The 18,800-nt window shown below is 37.1% G+C and overlaps 1 protein-coding gene across 1 annotated transcript in view; it reads left to right on the top strand.

Moving 5' to 3' along the window:
* BIRC6 (baculoviral IAP repeat containing 6) overlaps positions 1–18,800 on the top strand; it is a 244,499-nt gene that overhangs the window by 22,077 nt on the left and 203,622 nt on the right. Inside the window, 4 exon segments of the mRNA XM_007450952.1 lie at positions 4,981–5,162; positions 7,239–7,376; positions 13,697–13,890; positions 17,410–17,521. Of these exon segments, the coding sequence (XP_007451014.1) occupies positions 4,981–5,162; positions 7,239–7,376; positions 13,697–13,890; positions 17,410–17,521 (626 nt within the window).

Here is an 18,800-nt window from a genome sequence, read left to right as displayed (position 1 = left end):
TTTATTTTCGGCTGTGTTGGGTCTTCGTTTCTGTGCGAGGGCTTTCTCTAGTTGCGGCAAGCGGGGGCCACTCTTCATCGCGGTGCACGGGCCTCTCACTATCGCGGCCTCTCTTGTTGTGGAGCACAGGCTCCAGACAGGCTCAGTAGTTGTGGCTCACGGGCCTAGTTGCTCCGCGGTATATGGGATCTTCCCAGACCAGGGCTCGAACCCGTGTTCCCTGCATTGGCAGGCAGATTCTCAACCACTGTGCCACCAGGGAAGCCCTCTTCCCTCATTCTTGATACTCTAAGTTTATTTCTGAATAATTTCCCTTCTCTTTGATGAACTTCCTTTTGTGATTCTTTTTGAGCAGGTTTGCTGGCAAAATTTCTCTTTAGTGTTCCCTCATCTGAGCATGTCTTTATTTCACCTTCATTCCTGATGGATATTTTTGTTGAATATAGAATTTCTTTTTTTAGTATTTTAAAAATGGTTCAATTCCTAACGAACCCCATGGTTTTTAATGATAAATGTGCTTTTATTGTAATTATTACTTGCTTGTACGTAACATATCCTCTGGTTGCTTTCAAGATTTTTCTATGTTCGTTTTCAGCAGCTTATTGGGTCTGGCTGTGAATTTTTAACCTACTATTTTTGTGAAATTTCCCCTGCCCCAAAAGAAAATCTGTACTAATGCAAGTCATTAGTGTCAGTCAGGAGTCTGCAGACTATGGCCTACCACCTCGGTAGCTCTCAGCCTTTTTCCTGATTTTGCAAATAAAATGCTACTGGAACACATACATACCCGTTTATTTACATGTTGCTTTTGCACTACAGTGGCAGAGTTGAGTAATTGTGAGAAAGACCATATGTATTGTGAGGCCTTAAATAGTTACTCTCTGACCTTTTTATAAGAAGCTTGCTGATCTCCGGTATAGTTGGAGGAAATTTGAGTGTTTCTTCTATTAAAATTTTCTGCTTGAATTTCTTTTTAAACTTTATCCATGTAGGGTTCAAAGTCATTTTACAAGTATCTTCTATAGAAAATTCTAACAAGGTGTAACATGTCGTAGAGGGTAGGTGTAAGAGTTTTTCCCCTGTATTTAAAAACCAAAAATGACTTTTTAGCCAACTTTTCTTGAAAATTTAAACATTATTTAAGCATGACTTATCTTTCTTTGAGAAATTTATTTTCAGACATTTTAAACTCATAAGGCAAATAAAATAAATTTCTATTAAATAACTAACTTATGCCAAAATGGGACTTAAGTTTTTTAAATGTAAACTTGGGAGGTTTAGTTTAAGTACAGGTTATAAGTTTTTTATAAATTTATTTATTTATTTTTGGCTGCATTGGGTCTTTGTTGCTGCGTGCAGGCTTTCTCTAGTTGGGGCGAGTAGGGGCTTCTCTTGTTGTGGAGCACGGGCTCTAGGCGTGTGGGCTTCAGTAGTTGTGGCACGTGGGCTCAGTAGTTGTGGTGCATGGGCTTAGTTCCTCCACGGCATGTGGGATCTTCCCGGACCAGGGCTCGAACCCATGTCCCCTGCATTGGCAGGTGGATTCTTAACCACTGCACCACCAGAGAAGTCCTGTAAGTTTTTTGTTAATGTTGTTTGCAGCATTAACATTTATCGACAGTGTTGCATAGTAATACTACTAAAACCATGGAACAAAGCAATATGAATAAATGTATAACTTAAGAGACAATTTCATACAAACCTTTGAAAAGATGTTTTTTTACTGAGTGACACATCCTGGCTTGAACATAGGTTTCTTGGTTTCATCTCTTTTGTGAACCTTTATGCACTTAAAATTGTTATTCTTATAACTAAAAATAAATGTCGATTGTTACCTCTCATTGTGAAACCTATGCTTGTTTTTTTGCTGTACAAATACTCAGTTCTGGGTCAGACTTAAGCACACATGGATATCATTTTTATCCCAAGTTAGAGAATTTGTGTCTTTGGTCTTATTTCTTGTTAAGTAAGAAAAGACATGCCCAAACGTGTTAGAAGGTGAAAAGTTCCATAAAATATTCTTTGTTCATTGCAGGATATTTTTTCTTCACAGAAATCTAAAACTTGTTTAGGGACAGATGTAAAATCAAATCTTGAGCATACTATCAGCCTACATTAGCAAAGCTCTTTTTCTCGAAATAAAGTTCTCAGGCTGAGTAAAAGATTCAGAGAAAGAGTTTGTGGTGGGTTGTATAATTCATGTGCACATGGGACCTCAGATTGTGACCTTATTTAGGAATAGGGTCTTTGCTAATGTAATTAGTGAAGATGAGGTCACACGAACTCAAAGAGCCTTTGGGGTAGTATGGCTGATAATAAGTGTACTGTCTTTCTGGTGTGTAGTACAGCAAGTCACTGCTTACAAATGGCCTTCTGTAACTTAGGTCAAAAAATCGGGAATGGACTCATCTGAATAAACACGGTTCTATTACATGCTGCTCTGTGGGCCTGGAAGACCTCTGAAGAAATTGCCAATAAGACTGCTTGGTCACTGTGCATTACTTTGAGTGCTAATATTGTATAGTATAAGAAGTTCCAAAAAAGTGTTGACTTTTTTTTGTCATGATCTATTGAGGAATTTCTAGTGACATTATATGGAATTCCAGGGTTGCATGGAAACCCAGTTGAAAAGCTCTGTGTAGATTCTCACATTTTATACCTCTCTGGGAAAGTTTTCACAAAATAATGGTTTTTACAGTTCCTTACCTAATTACCTTTCCCTAAAACAATAAAACAGAATTCGTAGTTTTGTTTTTAAAAATGTTATAGTTATGTGGGGGGGCCTGGCACATATGGGGAATCCCTGCCTTCTGCTCAGTTTTGCTGTGAACCTAAAACTGCTATAAAAAAAGGATAGTCTATTTTAAAAAAATTATAGTTAATGAGTTTTGAAACTATCTTTACAAGTTCTTACATAATATTACTCTCAGTTCCTATAATGTGTATGATTTCTTGTGATTTTACCTAGAGATCAAAAGTGCTAGGTAAATATTCCTGTTTTATTGTAATACAGAGATTATCTTCCTATATGCTAACATATATTTCAAACCAAAAGATCTGGGAATGAGCTATAGAAATTCCATGAATTTTTCTTGGTTTTATGTAGATAATGAATTAGTTCCGAATCAGTTACGTAATGTCTCCAGGAGTTTGAGAGAGCTGTAATAATCTGGGATTAAGAAAGCCAATCCTGGGCTTCCCTGGTGGCGCAGTGGTTGAGAGTCCGCCTGCCGATGCAGGGGACGCGGGTTCGTGCCCCGGTCTGGGAGGATCCCATGTGCCGCAGAGCGGCTGGGCCTGTGAGCCATGGCCGCTGGGCCTGCGCGTCCGGAGCCTGTACTCCGCTACAGGAGAGGCCACAGCAGTAAGAGGCCCGCTTACTGCAAAAAAAAAAAAAAAAAATCTAAAAAAAAAAAAAAAAAAAAAAAAGAAAGCCAATCCTAATATTAATTGATTATAACATGTTTTATAGTTGTCCTATAGGTTGATGAGTAGGACCCTGATTTATCTCCTCTTTTCTGCTTTTGTATCACTAAGCAATAATCGTACTACTATCAGGAATGTTCTGTAGCGTCGTGGTGGGGGTTTAGAATAAGGTATACTGGTGGCAGGATTGCTTGCTCCCAGAGAAGTTTCTTCATTAGTGCAATAAAATTTCACAGTTGATCATTCTTTCAAGTCTTTTTTACAGAGACTCTGTATTCATGGGAGAATACTTAACATTAGTCTCCTTATAAATCTCTTATAAATTAAAATGTAGAAATTGATGTTATCTTTTCCAATATTTTTTGGTATTTAAAGCTTCTATGTTTCACTGTCTTTTGTAATACTTCTTGAAATTCTACTCTAATTTATTCTGAGAAATTTTACTTCTGTTAAAATACTCTTCTGAAATTGATTTAGCAGAAACTTCAGGGGACATTGATTGTCAGTGATAGTTGACTGTTTTTTCAGTGGTAGTTGAACTAGAGACTTTACTAGTTCTCTTAGCTTAGGTTATAACCATTTTCCATAGTTTTATCTCAGATATAAAAGCCCTAAAGAACTTTTGAGGTAGTTACCTAGAAACTGTCCACATTGACTTTATGCTTAATGACTTTTGGAAAAAAGGAAAAAAGATGTAAAGAAGATATTGAGTATTTATTTTAATTGAAGTAGAGTTGATTTACGGTGTTGTACAGTATTTTGAATATTTAAAAATTTTTTCCAAACACTTGATTTTGAAGTAGTGTAGTACAAAGAACTTCTCTACAGCCTTTACCCAGTTCCACTAATTTCTTAAAATTTATATATTTTAGTTTTTTTAATTTATTTTTGGCCACGTTGGGTCTTCGTTGCTGCGTGCCGGCTTTCTCTAGTTGCGCGAGTGGGGGCTACTCTTCATTGCGGTGCACGGGTTTCTCATTGCGGTGGCTTCTCTTGTTGCGGAGAACAGGCTATAGGCACACGGGCTTCTGTAGTTGTGGCTCGTGGGCTCTAGAGCACAGGCTCAGTAGTTGTGGTGCATGGGCTTAGTTGCTCCGCGGCATATGGGATCTTCCCCGACCAGGGCTCGAACCCGTGTGCCCTGCATTGGCAGGCAGATTCTTAACCACTGTGACACCAGGGAAACCCCCAGTTTCACTAATTTTAATTTTAAATATTTTACCACATTTTCTTATCATCCCCTCACACATATATGCATATTACTTTTGCTCTCTTGTAAATAGGTTGCGTATATCATGTTCCTTTACCCTTTACTATTTCCATGTGTATTTCTAAGAATAATGATATTCTCTTATAACAGCAGTATAGTTTTCAAGTTCTGATAATTTCATATTGTTACTTTAAGCTACAGTACATATTCCAATTTATCAGTTCTAATGTCCTTTAGAGCATTTTTTTTCAAAGATTATTATATTTAGTTGCCATGTAAACATTTATTTTAAATGAACTATTGGTCTTAAAATCTTAAGTGTTGAATTTTTGTTCTTTTAACAGCTAAACCAGGTGGACAGGTGAAATGTCAGTATATTTCTGCTGTGGATAAAGTTATTTTTGTGGATGATTATGCAGTAGGGTGTAGAAAGGACCTTAATGGAATCTTGTTGTTAGACACTGCTCTGCAAACTCCAGTTTCAAAGCAGGATGATGTGGTACAGCTTGAATTACCTGTCACAGAGGTAAGTTGAAATAAGTATCAATATGCTTTTCTACCTAATGTAGTTTCAGACTTACTAGCTGTTAAATGAAATTAGGTTGTCCTTTGAGGATATTACATATGTATCCCTATAAAAACAAAGAAGTATGAACTGTACAGGTTATACCACTGTAACAGAGGCCCCAAAATACAATGGCTTAAACAAGATAGTTTCTTTCCAGTAACAGTACTGGGCTAAGTTATAGGGACAGCTTTGTTTACCTCAACACTTAGCTTCCATTTCCTGAGTCCAAGACAGCTGCTTCAAGTCTCATTACTTCCGTCTTAAGGAAAAGGTGGGCAGAAGGCCAGGGGAGCACACTAGTATTACCCACCCTCTTTCTCTCCTTTTCCTTTCACCTACTTCCCTCATCCTCTCCTTCCCTCTCTTCCCCTCCATCATTTTTCTTGTTCTCTTTTACAAACTCTTTCATATATGCCCTTTTCATATTTACTCCATTGGCTAGAATTCAGTCACATGGCCACATTAAGCTGAGGTGGTTCTTTTTTCTTTAATATTAAAAAAAGAAGGAATAAATAGTAATGGACAACCAGTAATCTTTGCTATGTATCATGTTTCTTAACAATTCCAGTTTAAAATTTTAGCTATGTGTATTTTTCTGTGTTACATATTCATTACTTAATTTGTAAGTCTACCCTAACTTAAATCCTTTTGTGTGAGTTGATGTTCATATCGTGTAATTTGAAAGTACATTATTCCGATTTATCAGATTTTAAGTCATCTCAGAATATAAAAGATTATAATGCTGTACACGCTAATAAAGTGAGATATTATTTGTCTTCATCCCAAGTTGTTGATTATTAATTTGGCAGACTGATATGATTAATTGATAAAAATCAATATAGCATATTTCCCATTTTTAGGACATGAAAAGTATTAATGTGTGAATTTTAAGTGCAGTTTAAATGTTTTATTCCCTCTTTGGAAGGCTTTTTGTAAAAAAAAAAGTACCGATGTATATCTACTTAGATTTCATATTTAGTGTCATATCACGGTCATCTAGTATATGTTAATATTGAAAGCATGTTGCTAAAGGTTTGAGTTCTGAAAACAGAGTAGCCATCTTTTTGTCATCAGAATATCTGGATCTGGGGGCATGTCTAAAATCTTTGGACAGAGAATTAATTAGTTCTACTTGTACTGAACATTTTTTCCTCTCCTACTTTAAGGAACTTAGACCATGTGATATCTTAATAAAGGATATACATCGTAGCCTACAGTGAAAGATGGTATCAAACTGTTGGGTTTTAAAAGGAACTACAGAATTACAATAAAATAGTTGAACATTTATATGAGATGGGCCGTCAAGTCAATATTTTTCCTACTACTCTGACCTAAATAGCTAGTTTGTGCCACCTCCTCCACCTTGCCAGCTCATAATATCTGTTGCTGGTTTTCTTTCTTTCTACATAAATAATTACAGCTCTCTTGTTCATGTAATATTGTTTGTAGTCCTTCCACCATCCCAGGCATCCTTTCCTGCATCACACTAGTTTGTTACTGTCTTGCCTGAAGAATGGGGTCCTGGGTTTGGTTGGATTAGTGTAGATGTGTTCTTTTCCATATATTGCCCAAATATTTCTGTTAACGTAGTTCATATTGAATATGTGGGTAACAATGCAAAGGGCTTTTTTTTTAATTACCTGCTGACTTAGTGAGTGACCCCTCTTATGGTTTTGCATAGTTTGGGTATTTAAAGCTCATTGGAGGACTTTACATTTATGTCTTTACATTTTTATCTCTTTTACTTTTGTTCATGGTTTCAGCTTAGCCAGTTTTTTCTATCTTGCTTTGGCTTATAAAAGCTTCTACGTACTAAAACTTTACTATGTGGTACTACACTGAATACGTTGCTTTATCTCATTTAATTTTGTAACAGCCCTTCAAGTCATTATTTGATTTAACTAAGTTTGTGTAAAAAACGTAAAAGTAGGAAGCTTTAGTATAGTACCTATCAGAATTAAAATATTTGTATAAGAATCTGAATTTAACATTTTTGGTTGTGGTTAATTTTTTGTGATCATCTTTTTTATTTAGGCACAACAGCTCTTATCTGCATGTTTAGAAAAGGTAGATATTTCTAGTACGGAGGGTTATGATTTGTTCATCACACAGCTCAAAGATGGTTTGAAAAATACATCTCATGAGACTGCAGCAAACCACAAAGTTGCTAAGGTAAGAAGTTAAAAAAAAATTACCTTGTTTGGGGTTATAATAGAAAGAACACCTCTATACTTTTGCCTTTCTCTGTCCTCCCCACACTGATGACTAAGGATGTCTGTGGGAGATGGTGCTTTGAATTAAATCCTTGGATATATTTCATTAATTTTTCTGTGTTTTTCTTTTAACATCTTTCCTAAGTTGTAAATGTAGTACGTATACAGTTTTTATATTGAAGGTATAAAAGGTAGAAGGTAAAAGCTATTTTCCTAAAAATAAATTTTGCATCTATAAATTTTTTTTTTCTCGAGTACAGTTGAAATTATACTAAAATATTGTGATGTACTGTCTTAGTCTGTTTGGGCTGCTATAATGGAATACCACCGACTGAGTGATATTTCTTCTGGTGAAGTCCTTCTTCCTGGGTCATAGCTGGTACCTTCTCACTGTGTCCTTACATGGCGGAAAAGGCAAGGGATCTCTCTGGAACCTCTTATATAAAGAGGACTCCACCCTCATGACTTAAGTACCTCCCAAAGGCCCTACTTACTAATAACCCTTCCCTTTGGGGGTTAGAATTTCAACAGGTGAATTTTGGGGGGACACAAACATTCAGATTATAGCATATACCATGCTTTTTTTCATTGAAGGTTGTATCTTGAGTATCTTTTCATATCAGTCCTCTTAGATCATCTGTATTCTTCCTAATATTTACATTGAAATTTATTTTTATAGATGTACCATGATTTTATGAACCCTTATTCCATTGATGGGACATTTTTATTTAGTAAAACAGAAAACATACTGTGTATTTCAACAGAGAGAATTTATTGTAAGGAATTGACGTAATATGTGTATGAGAACTGAAAAAGCGAAAAGGAAACCCTGAGGTAATACACAGATGGTAACTGTGGGAATCAGCACTCACCTCAGTCTGAAGGAGCAAGAGGTTAGGATTTTTAGAACCTAGATACTTAAAAACTTAGAGAATAGGCCCCATGGGTCTGGGACTCAGACTTCTGAGGAGGAGCTGTTATCCAGTAGGTACCTCAGGAGCTTGGAGATTGGAACTTGATGAACTGAGCCTCAGATTTCTGAAGAGAGATGCTACTAGGCTAATGTTAGTGTCTCTGAGGGAGCTCTGTGAAACTGGTCCTGGGAATGCTCAGAAAACAAAAGAAAAAACCTCTAAAGACCAGAAGAATCAACTGCTGTCACCAGGTCCTTCGCTAAAACAATATTGACAGTAATGACAAGTAATAGCAAGGAGCAAGTCTTTCTCCCCTCATCATGCTTTCCAATTTCCATCCTGTGTTCCTTTTGTCAGAACTTAACAGCCAGGAAACTGGTTGGCAAAGAAGAAATAATAGTTTACAGAATCCCAGCCCAAACATGATGGAGAAGAAAGAAAAGGGTAGGTTTGGACCCGAGAGACAGTAGTTTAATAACTGGCACATGCCACTCCTTTGGCTACTCCGCATCTCCATACATACCATCTATATGTGTTTGAACTTTCATACAACAAAAATATTATGCTTTTACTTAACAAGACGTACTGTTCCTTTTTACAAATGAAGATATTCTCTCCCCGTCCCCAGAACAGACACAAAGTTCCAACAGATATTTTATCCATCCCCAGGTGATACTAATTACTCCTAAAATTTATAGTTTCAAGAGTTTAGGTAACAGAACCGTGCTACCTAAAGACTAAATTAACTACAACAAAAATTCTTACGTAAAATAATGTATCTCTCTGTGTCTGTATCTATCTAAATGTATATCCATCTATCATTTATGTAATAAGGGAAGAAAATATATATAGTTGCTGTATCCCTCAGTTCTATAATGGTCTGTAATATCAAGAGGGTATATTTGATATTTACAGCCTCTTTCTTCTCCTACCTATTCCGTATTCCCTTTGTCCTCAGCCAGCATCTCAACTGGTCAGGTGTCTTTCATGGTCAGGTGACTCAAGGCTTCACTCTTGCAGGATCCAAATCTTCTGTGGTACTGTGTTAAGTTGTAATCGTCCTTTCACTGTTACTATTAGATGTGGAAGAGCTTAGAGGCACCCTAGAGAATCTCCTGGATTGTAATTAAGTTCTCCTTGCTCCTGTTATTTAGCATCAGTCCAATTTCCCTGTCTTTGTCAGTTTTCATCATACCAACCAGTAGAATAACCACCTTCTTTGCCTGATGATTCAGTGACAAGAGGAACCCAAAATTGCTGGGTAGCAGTATCAACACCTAATTCAATGGAACCATTGTACCCTTGGTGGAACATTCCTTCCTTGACACAAGACCTCTAGAGCCTGAAGCTTAAAAAAAAAAAAGTCTGTGAATGGATTATTACGTATAATAGCAACCCTGCTAGGAGAAGCTGTGTCATGTGGTTTTTGCTGATTGAAAGCATACACATAATCCTGTAAGGTGGAACTCCAGACTTTGAGATGTCTCTCTCAATTAGTACTTGAGTACTCTCAATGAGTCTTTGTAAGGCATCACACCTTTTTGTCAGGTCAGCTCCTTCTGTATGATACCCTGGTAAGACCAGTCAATTTCATGGGCAAGAGCCCATTGCTGCCTTTTTTTTTTTTTTCCCTTTGAAGTGCTTTCTTGGTCAGAAGCAAAAAGCAAAGTTGTATGGAATACTTTGTTGGTACATAAGCCATTCTGTTAGTCCACAGTAGTGGTATAATATTATGGCAGAGTATTGTGGGCAGAACATATAAATGCACATCCAGAATACATGTCTATTACAGTGAAGACAAATTGCTACCCAGTCTGTGACTGAAGGAATCCAATATAATCAACCTGCAATCAGATAGTTGGCTGTTTCTTCTGGAAAATGGTGTCATATTGGTGCCTCAGCTTTGGTATTTGCCATTGGCAGGTTAACCTGCTGTTAGCCTGCTCAGTCCTGGTGAGAGGAAGTTAATGTTGGGTTTGTACATACCCTCTGTCTCTGTTGCCATGGCATTTTGCATACAGGTCCATTGAGCAAGCACTGGAGTGGCTATGGCCAGAGGGTGAGTGACATTCGTATAGTGTGTATAATTTGCCCATTTCCTCTAGAGTGGATGCCTTTTGATGAGCATTCACGTATTTCACAAATATTTTCACACTCTTTTATTTTGAGAGGTCTTTCCAAAGACTTTAACCGTTGACTTCCTTGTTAACAATCTTCCAATCTTGATCCTTTGGAATTCCTGAACATCTAGCCAAAACATTACCTACTGTTCATTAATCGTTGAGGACCTTTACTTCTGGCCAACTCTCAGTCCAGACAAAGAGAATAGCCAAATGAACTGGTTGAAGTTCTGACCACTGAGAAGATTTCACCTTCACCGCTGTCCTGATTGGGACTGTGATACTGCAGCCATCCACTTAGGGATGGTACCAGCATAATGTGCAGAACCATCTGTATGTCACAGCTAAAGGTTTTCTTCCTCAATTATCTCATCATAAGGAGTTCCCTCTGAAGCCATCAATGGCTTGAGAAAGGAGTCATAAAGAGTAGATATTGTGGAAATGTGAGCTACTCGATTATTCAACTGGTCCAAAATTGAATTGCCTTTCGGATTTCTCAAGACTGATTTCTTATAAACCACTTAATGAAGGCTAGCCCTCATACCCAGTGTTATGGTTTGGTGTGTCAGATAGCACCTAGTTTGTGGTGAACAACTTTGATTGCATAGACATTTGTCTCATGGGTAGGTATTTCTATCAGGGACTCTACTAAGAAGCCAGGGGCTGTTTCTCGAAAGGAGAAGAGTTATTTACAGGAGCAGGCGTGGCTTTGCCCTAGCGTTCTGCTACGTGATTGTCCCGGAGACTCCTGATAGGATCTTTACTTGTGGCAGACACTTCCAGTGTCATTGAATATGCTCACAAGTTACAAGTGGTAGAGCATCTTGCAATTCAGCCTGGACATGCTACAGAGCTTCTTGTGCCTTATGTATTATTTGATAATTGAGTTAGAGCGGTATACTCAAATATGCTGAACGCTGGGGTCCAAAATCCACTTAGGCCCACCGAGCATTCTGCCTCTTTTCATTGTTTGCCTTTACAAGTTAAAGTAACTTATCTTTCACCTTGGAGGAAATATCCTGACATGCCCAGACTACTGGACCTTTAGAAACTTCAAAGAGATTTCAGGACCCTGAGTTTTTCTGGGGATTATTGATTCTCTCTGGCTTGCATGTGTCTTACTAAAGGCATTTAAGTTCCTTGCTACTTCCCCCTCATCTGGACCAGTTAGTGTGATGTTACTAATGTAGTAGACCAAGGTGGTGATCTGCAGGATGTTAGGCTGATCAGGATCTCTACAGACTAGATTATGGTAAAGAGCATGAGTCCTAGGGCAAGACTGTGCAGATTTATGGTTTCTGCCAGATAGAAGCAGTCTACTTTTGGATGGCCCTAAAAATTAGTATAGACAAAAAAGTATTTGACAGAATTGTAGCTGCCTACAAAATATCAAGGGATTTGTTGATTTGCTTCAGTAAAAATATCTCATCTGGAACAGCAGCTACAGTTGAAGTCATCACCTGATTTTACAGTCCACAGTCATTCTTCAAGATCCATTTATGTTTGCATGGGCCAAATAGGTCAGTTAAATGGAGGTGAGATCATTTGATTACCCCTGTATCTTTCAGGTCTAGTATAGTGACATTAATCTCAGAAATTTCCTCAGGATGTGGCATTGCTTTTGTTTAGTAGCTTTGTAGAAAAAATGAAAGTTCTAGGGGCTTCCACTTGGCCTTTCTTACTTTAGTAGTACTCCAAGAGGATCAGAGAAACAGTGTAGGAATTTTTCTAGTTGCCTATTCTATTTCTCTTCCAGTTGTACATTTGGGAAGTAGAGAAATAGCTACAAGATAGGTCTGGGGATCCACAGAGCTCATTGAGACAGCTTTGGGCCAAAATTCCATCAATCACTTCACCATCGTGTCCCCACTTTCACTAGTGGACCACAGTGATGTTTTAGGTCAGTTCAGTGTTACTATCTTGTGATGCCTGAAAGATCACAATATTTTCTATTCCCTAGTGCACAGTGACTACAGTGAATGTCCACAGGTGCCTTTGGGGAAGGCTTGGAGTATGATTTACAGTGTAGAGTTGGGGCATTGTTGTAGGATCCTTTCTCAAGGGAATTCGGCCTCCCTTTCAACCAAGAGGCTCTGGGTCTATGAGCAGATTACGTCTAGAAACAAAGTAAGAGCTTCTCTCTCTCTCTGTCTCTTAGGTAATGGAAGTCATGTTTCTGGCCACAAGTTTTTCCAGTAATATAGATAAGTAGTAATTTAGTAGGCTGCCTAGAGTGTATTAGACAGAATGGAAACCATTCATAGGCAAGCAGGAACAGGATATAAAGATGAAATTACTTTATAGACTTATTTCTCTTGGAGATTAATACTTAGCATTTTTTTCAGTCTAACTTCTTAAGTAATTATTTTAATATTAAATAATTGTAGTTAACATTTATTGAAGGCTTACTCTGTTAGACACTGTACCAATCCTCACTTGAATTCTTGTAAAAACATTATGTGAATAGGTATTTGTTTTTTCCCATTTCACAGAAGCAGGAAATTGAAGTTAATTTGACTAGGGTCTCATGGTTGATGGAGAAGCTGGGCTTAGAATCCAAGTCTGTGTGACAATAAGGTCTATGCTTTAGATACTTTGCTGAATTATGGTGACAACAAAAAATACAACATCTGAAGTAAATCTTCGTATAACCCAGTAGCGATGAATTGTACAGCTATATATTTATGAGTGGAGATATTTAAGTGCCTAGTTTATGCTTAACATTGTGTATGTGCTGGAGGAATGTGAAAAATGACAGATGATTTTATTTATTTAAAATTTTAATTTGTTTATTTTTACATCTTTATTGGAGTATAATTGCTTTACAATGTTGTGTTAGTTTCTGCTGTACAACAAAGTGAATCAGCTGTATGTATACACATATCCCCATATCCCCTCCCTCTTGAGTTCCCTCCCACACTCCCTATCCCACCCCTCTAGGTCATCAGAAAACATTGAGCTGATCTCCTTGTGCTATGCAGCAGCTTCTCACTACAGATGATTTTAGTTCTCCTTAATTGTGGATGAGATACTTAAGAAGATGTGCTACCATTTGGTTCTAAACTTTCTTTTTTAGGATGGTTAGTTTCATTTTTTATGTAATTGCAGGTTCTTTAAATGATAAATTAATGGAGTAAACTCACTTGAGACTGTAAATAGGTCTTTATCTTACAATGTATAAGTCATGGTTTTGGTGAAAACTATTGAGTATGTTTTCCTTTGCTTACACTCCTGTTTTCTTTCAGTGGGCCACAGTTACATTTCATCTTCCTCATCATGTGTTGAAGTCCATTGCCAGTGCCATTGTGAATGAACTTAAGAAAATAAATCAAAATATTGCTGCCTTACCTGTGGCGTCCTCAGTGATGGACAGATTGTCTTACCTCTTACCTAGTGCACGTCCAGAACTTGGGGTGGGGCCAGGTCGTTCTGTGGACAGGTATGACCTTGCTTATAAAAAGGTGTGACAGTGAGATTGAATTGATAAGTTTTTCGATTAACAAAGAATAACTGTAAAATTTGATTATGATTTTAAAAATTTCAAAATATTTTTGAAAACCACTCAGATTTTTATTTCTCTTAAAATACTGAAGTGAAGTAAACTACTCCTTGACTTGTTGTTAAACAATTTCTTTTGGTGCCTGAAAAGTATTCAAAGGGATTATGAAACTATATTTTAAAAATTCCATCTTTGTACTTGCTTAGTAAATATTTGAGTCAGCTTAAAAATATTATAATTGTTAAATATATATGAATTATTTTGCCTTGATGAAATTTTGTGACCTTTGGCATAAATTTTGGTAAATTAAAAGACTCTGCCAGAATCTGAATAAAAGAGCCATATATTATTTCCTACTTAAAAAATGAACAGAGTTAAAAAAGCAGTTAAGGATGGGCTTCCCTGTTGTGCAGTGGTTGAGAGTCCGCCTGCCGATATAGGGGACATGGGTTCGTTCCCCGGTCCGGGAAGATCCGACATGCCGCGGAGCGGCTGGGCCTGTGAGCCATGGCCGCTGAGCCTGCGCGTCCGGAGCCTGTGCTCCGCAGCGGGAGGGGCCACGGCAGTGAGAGGCCCGCGTACCGCAAGAAAAAAAAAAAAAGCAGTTAGAGCAGTTTTGTGGGTTTTTTGTTTGTTTGTTTTTCTTTTTCTTTTTTTTGCGGTATACGGGCCTCTCACTGTTGTGGCCTCTCCCGTTGCGGAGCACAGGCTCCGGACGCGCAGGCTCAGCGGCCATGGCTCACGGCCCTAGCCTCTCCGTGGCATGTGGGATCTTCCCGGACACGGGCACGAACCCGTGTCCCCTACATCGGCAGGCGGACTCTCAACCACTGTGCCACCAGGGAAGACCTGTTTTTGTTTTTCTAGGGCAATTTTGAATTAAGATTTTTATGCTGCCTGTCCTGGATTTAAACAGTATTATAAAAAAACCATACCTCAATCATTATTTTCTTCAGTAGAGACTTAATGGAGTTTTGCTTTGTATAAAACTAACTAAAAAGTCAGTCATGCATTCATTGAAAAACTTAAATGATTTGTTTTTGAAATAAAATTTATCAGTACTGAAGTTTAGAAATGCTTTACTGAGATATTAAATTTAGCAGCTTTGATAAGTTCACATTTCCCTTTCCATGTAGTATTTTACATTTTCACTTCTTCATTGAATGTGCATTGTAACTGCCTGTGCTGTTTTCTGAAGTACATTTATAAAGAGTACATGCTGATGTAGCAAAAATATTACTGAATGAGTTAACCTTTAACTTCTGTTATCTTAAGTATTGCTCCCCCCTCCCCCACCCTCCCACCAGCTGCACTGTGCGGCTTGTGGGATCCCAGTTCTCTGACCAGGGATTGAATCCGGGCCTCTGGCTGCAAAAGCATGGAGTCTCAACCACCGGGCAGCCAGGGAATTCCCGTATAGCTCTTATATTAGTTTGCGATATTTATTAGTTTATCCTTTTGTAAACTGAAACTGCTTAATCAATTGCCCATTTTTTGTTAAGTGATTTTATTATTATGTAAATAACTTCTCTTGGTTGTTAACATTTGGGAAGAATTTTTGTATTCCATAGTATTAGTGCTATCTCTAACTTTTGGGCAAAATGTGGAGACTTTCATTTTTAATAACTGTCAGATGATATGTGCTGTGGCTATCATTAAAATGTTCTTTGGAATATGTCCTGAGAGGGGGAGAAAAAGGAAAAGTATGTATTTAGAATAAATGTTTCTTATCTGAGCGCCATGCCTATCTTGAGATTATAATTTCAGAGCTATTTTCTTTGCAGTCAGTAGGAGAGTATCTGAAGAACTCAGTGCAAGCTGTCATAAATGGTTTATTTTAGAAAATGCATTCATTAGATGGGATTTTCAGTGTTTCTGGAGGTGTTAAAATGTCTCAAAGTATTAATTTTGATATAGCCTATGGTGTTTATTTCATTAAATATGAATCTAGGAACCTTATGAAAACTTTGAACTCTGTTGGAGGTTTGAGTAAGGGTCTACTGGATGCTATTGCTGTTTTGTTTGTTTGTTTGTAATATAACTAAATGGACAGGTTTCTGTTTTGAGACTGACACAGATCTTTGAAGACATCTATAGCCTGTAGATGATAAAACTTTTCTAACTCAACATTTTTTTTTTAATTTTTATTTTTTAAAAATTTTATTTACTTTTGGCTGTGTTGGATCTTTGTTGCTGCGTGAGGGCTTTCTCTAGTTGCAGTGAGCGGGGACTACTCTTCGTTGCATGGGCTTCTCATTGTGGTGGCTTCTCTTTTTGCAGTGCACAGGCTCTAGGTGCGTGGGCTTCAGTAGTTGTAGCACGCGGGCTCAGTAGTTGTGGCACGCAGGCCCCAGAGTGCGCGGGCTTCAGTAGTTGCGGCACATGGGCTCAGTAGTTGCTGTGCACGGGCTCTAGGGTGCATGGGCTTCAGTAGTTGGGGTGCACAGGCTCAGTAGTTGTGGCTTGTGGGCTCTAGAGTGCAGGCCCAATAGTTGTGGCGCACGGCCTTAGTTTCTCCACGACATGTGGGATCTTCCTGCACCAGGGATTGAACCTGTGTCCCCTGCATTGGCAGGTAGATTCTTAACCACTGCACCACCAGCGAAGTGCCTGTTTTTCTTTTTTTTCAAATCAGAAAACAACTGTGAGTTAAACCTAAAGCTCTCTAGCAATATTATAGGAAACCATGTACTAATTTAAGGGAAGAATTTAAAGAAAAGTATTTTTCTGGTCTCTTTGTGATGATCTTTACCACTTTCTCTCTCTTTTTAAAAATCAGTTGCCCTTCTGTGTTAGGAAGAGGAAGCTCTGCTTATCAGTTCTTTCTTATTTGAAGCTGTTTGGACTTTTTCTAATTTTGGTAGTCTCCTTTAAAAAGATACTCTAGTATTGTTACAGGTTCACTCTTAGTGAGCTAATGTATTTTAATGAAAACATATGTGAAGATTTCTTTTTTTTTTTGACAATTCCCTGGAGAGTACAAGTTTCCTGGAAAAGGATTTCTCTGGAGAAAGAACATATAAATTGCTTTCTACTTAAAAAAAAAAATTAAACTACAATATACTTTCTCAATATGGTTGAGATAAAACTACCATTCCTTTGGTTGTAGTTTTATTCATTTTTGCAAAACTTGTCACATGATGAAAGTGTAGGGTTCTCTGCCTCTACATTTTCAGATTTTCTGCTCTCTGATTGCTAATTATGCAACATTGGTTAATTTAATCTGCCCGGGAATTGTTTATCAGTTGTAGCTATCTTATCACATTTCTTTTTTCCCTACTCTGTTCAAGGGAAGTTCCTAAAACTGATCATTTTAAATTTAAAATACAAATTTGAATTGGTAATTAGACATTCCCAGTTTGTGTCAATAATCCAGTAAACTTTTTTCTTCAGTGGTATATAGTAGTGTCACTGTAATTTGATGCCTAACTTCGGTTACATGAAGTTTGTTTCTTTTAGATCATTGATGTATAGTGAAGCTAACAGACGGGAGACATTTACCTCATGGCCTCATGTAGGCTATAGATGGGCACAGCCAGATCCCATGGCTCAAGCTGGATTTTATCATCAGGTAAATAAGGCTGTCAAAAATTTCTTTGCAATATGACTTTGTAGCCTTTAGTAAAATTGTCAACATTTTAATACTTTTTCAGTCATTATACTATTTTATGCACCCAGGCTCTGTGCTTGTGTGTATGTATGTAATGTGAGTTTTGTTCTTATACCTTTGATCTTGATACTGACTGGCTGTTTCCTATGTCACATACTGTGTATGAAAGGGGAAAACATTAAAAAAAAAAAAAGTAACCAATAACTGAGTTAATGCTTTATAACTATTTTCTTTCAGATTATATATATGATAATTATGATATATATAATATGTTTATGTATACAGTTAATCAACAAATAGGCAGTATTCTCCAGATTTGTGTCTTGATAAGTGTTCTCTCTGGGTGTGTGTTTATTTTCAGTTTTGACTTATGTATTCATAACAGAGTAGTACATGTTAGGGCAATGCAATAACAGCAATACATTGCAGTTACTCTTGAAATTTTAATTTTAGTGGGATTAAAAATTACCCATATATTAGATAACTATGGAAGCAGCATTGTGGGTAGTACAGTGTGACTTGAATACATATGTATTGAAGAATTGATTAAGAAATTATTTAGAAAGAGAAAGAATTAATCAGGGAAAATAGTCATGGTTTTATGTAGGAAAAGAGGAGGATGTACAGGTAAGGATGAGTGTGACAAAAAGACATGAGAATGGGACATTATAGGAAGCTTTGTGGAGCTAAAGTAGAGGAAGTTAAGAAAAATGAGTTTAGATATAGGCATTATAAACCAGTTAAAGGAAGCTTCAGCTGAGTAATGTAGACTGGCCTACCACTGTTGTGCCATTGCTAAAGAAGCTGAGAAATCTAATAATTACAGGTCAATTTACATAAAACATGCATATTTAATTTTAGAACTAAATTAAACTTTGAATACATTGAAGTTACTGTCATAAAGAATCTTAAGAGTGATTATTCCTTTGTTATCCTGAAGTGTTCTTGAAGTATCTTAAACTAAGATTAAATCAGAAAACCATATATATTTGAAGATTTTATTCAGAGTTTGTCAAATTTCCAGTTAAAGATAGATTTATTTGGGGACTGGCTAATATTAAAATCACTGAATATGTTTTCCTAAGTTAAGGATTGAATAAGGATTTTTTTTTTCCTAATAATTTATCTTCTTCCTTCTTATTTGGTGTCATTTCCTAAAACAGTCTGTTAGGTGATACCTTGATATTTTTTCTGTTGAGCTCTTGTTCATTGTATTCCTTTTTTTTTTTTTTTTTTTTTC

This window comes from Lipotes vexillifer, unplaced genomic scaffold (genome assembly GCF_000442215.2).
Source record: "Lipotes vexillifer unplaced genomic scaffold, Lipotes_vexillifer_v1.1 scaffold776, whole genome shotgun sequence".
NCBI lineage: Eukaryota > Metazoa > Chordata > Mammalia > Artiodactyla > Lipotidae > Lipotes > Lipotes vexillifer.
The sequence above is the reverse complement of the archived record's forward strand: the minus strand, read 5'-3'. Positions and strand labels throughout refer to the sequence as shown.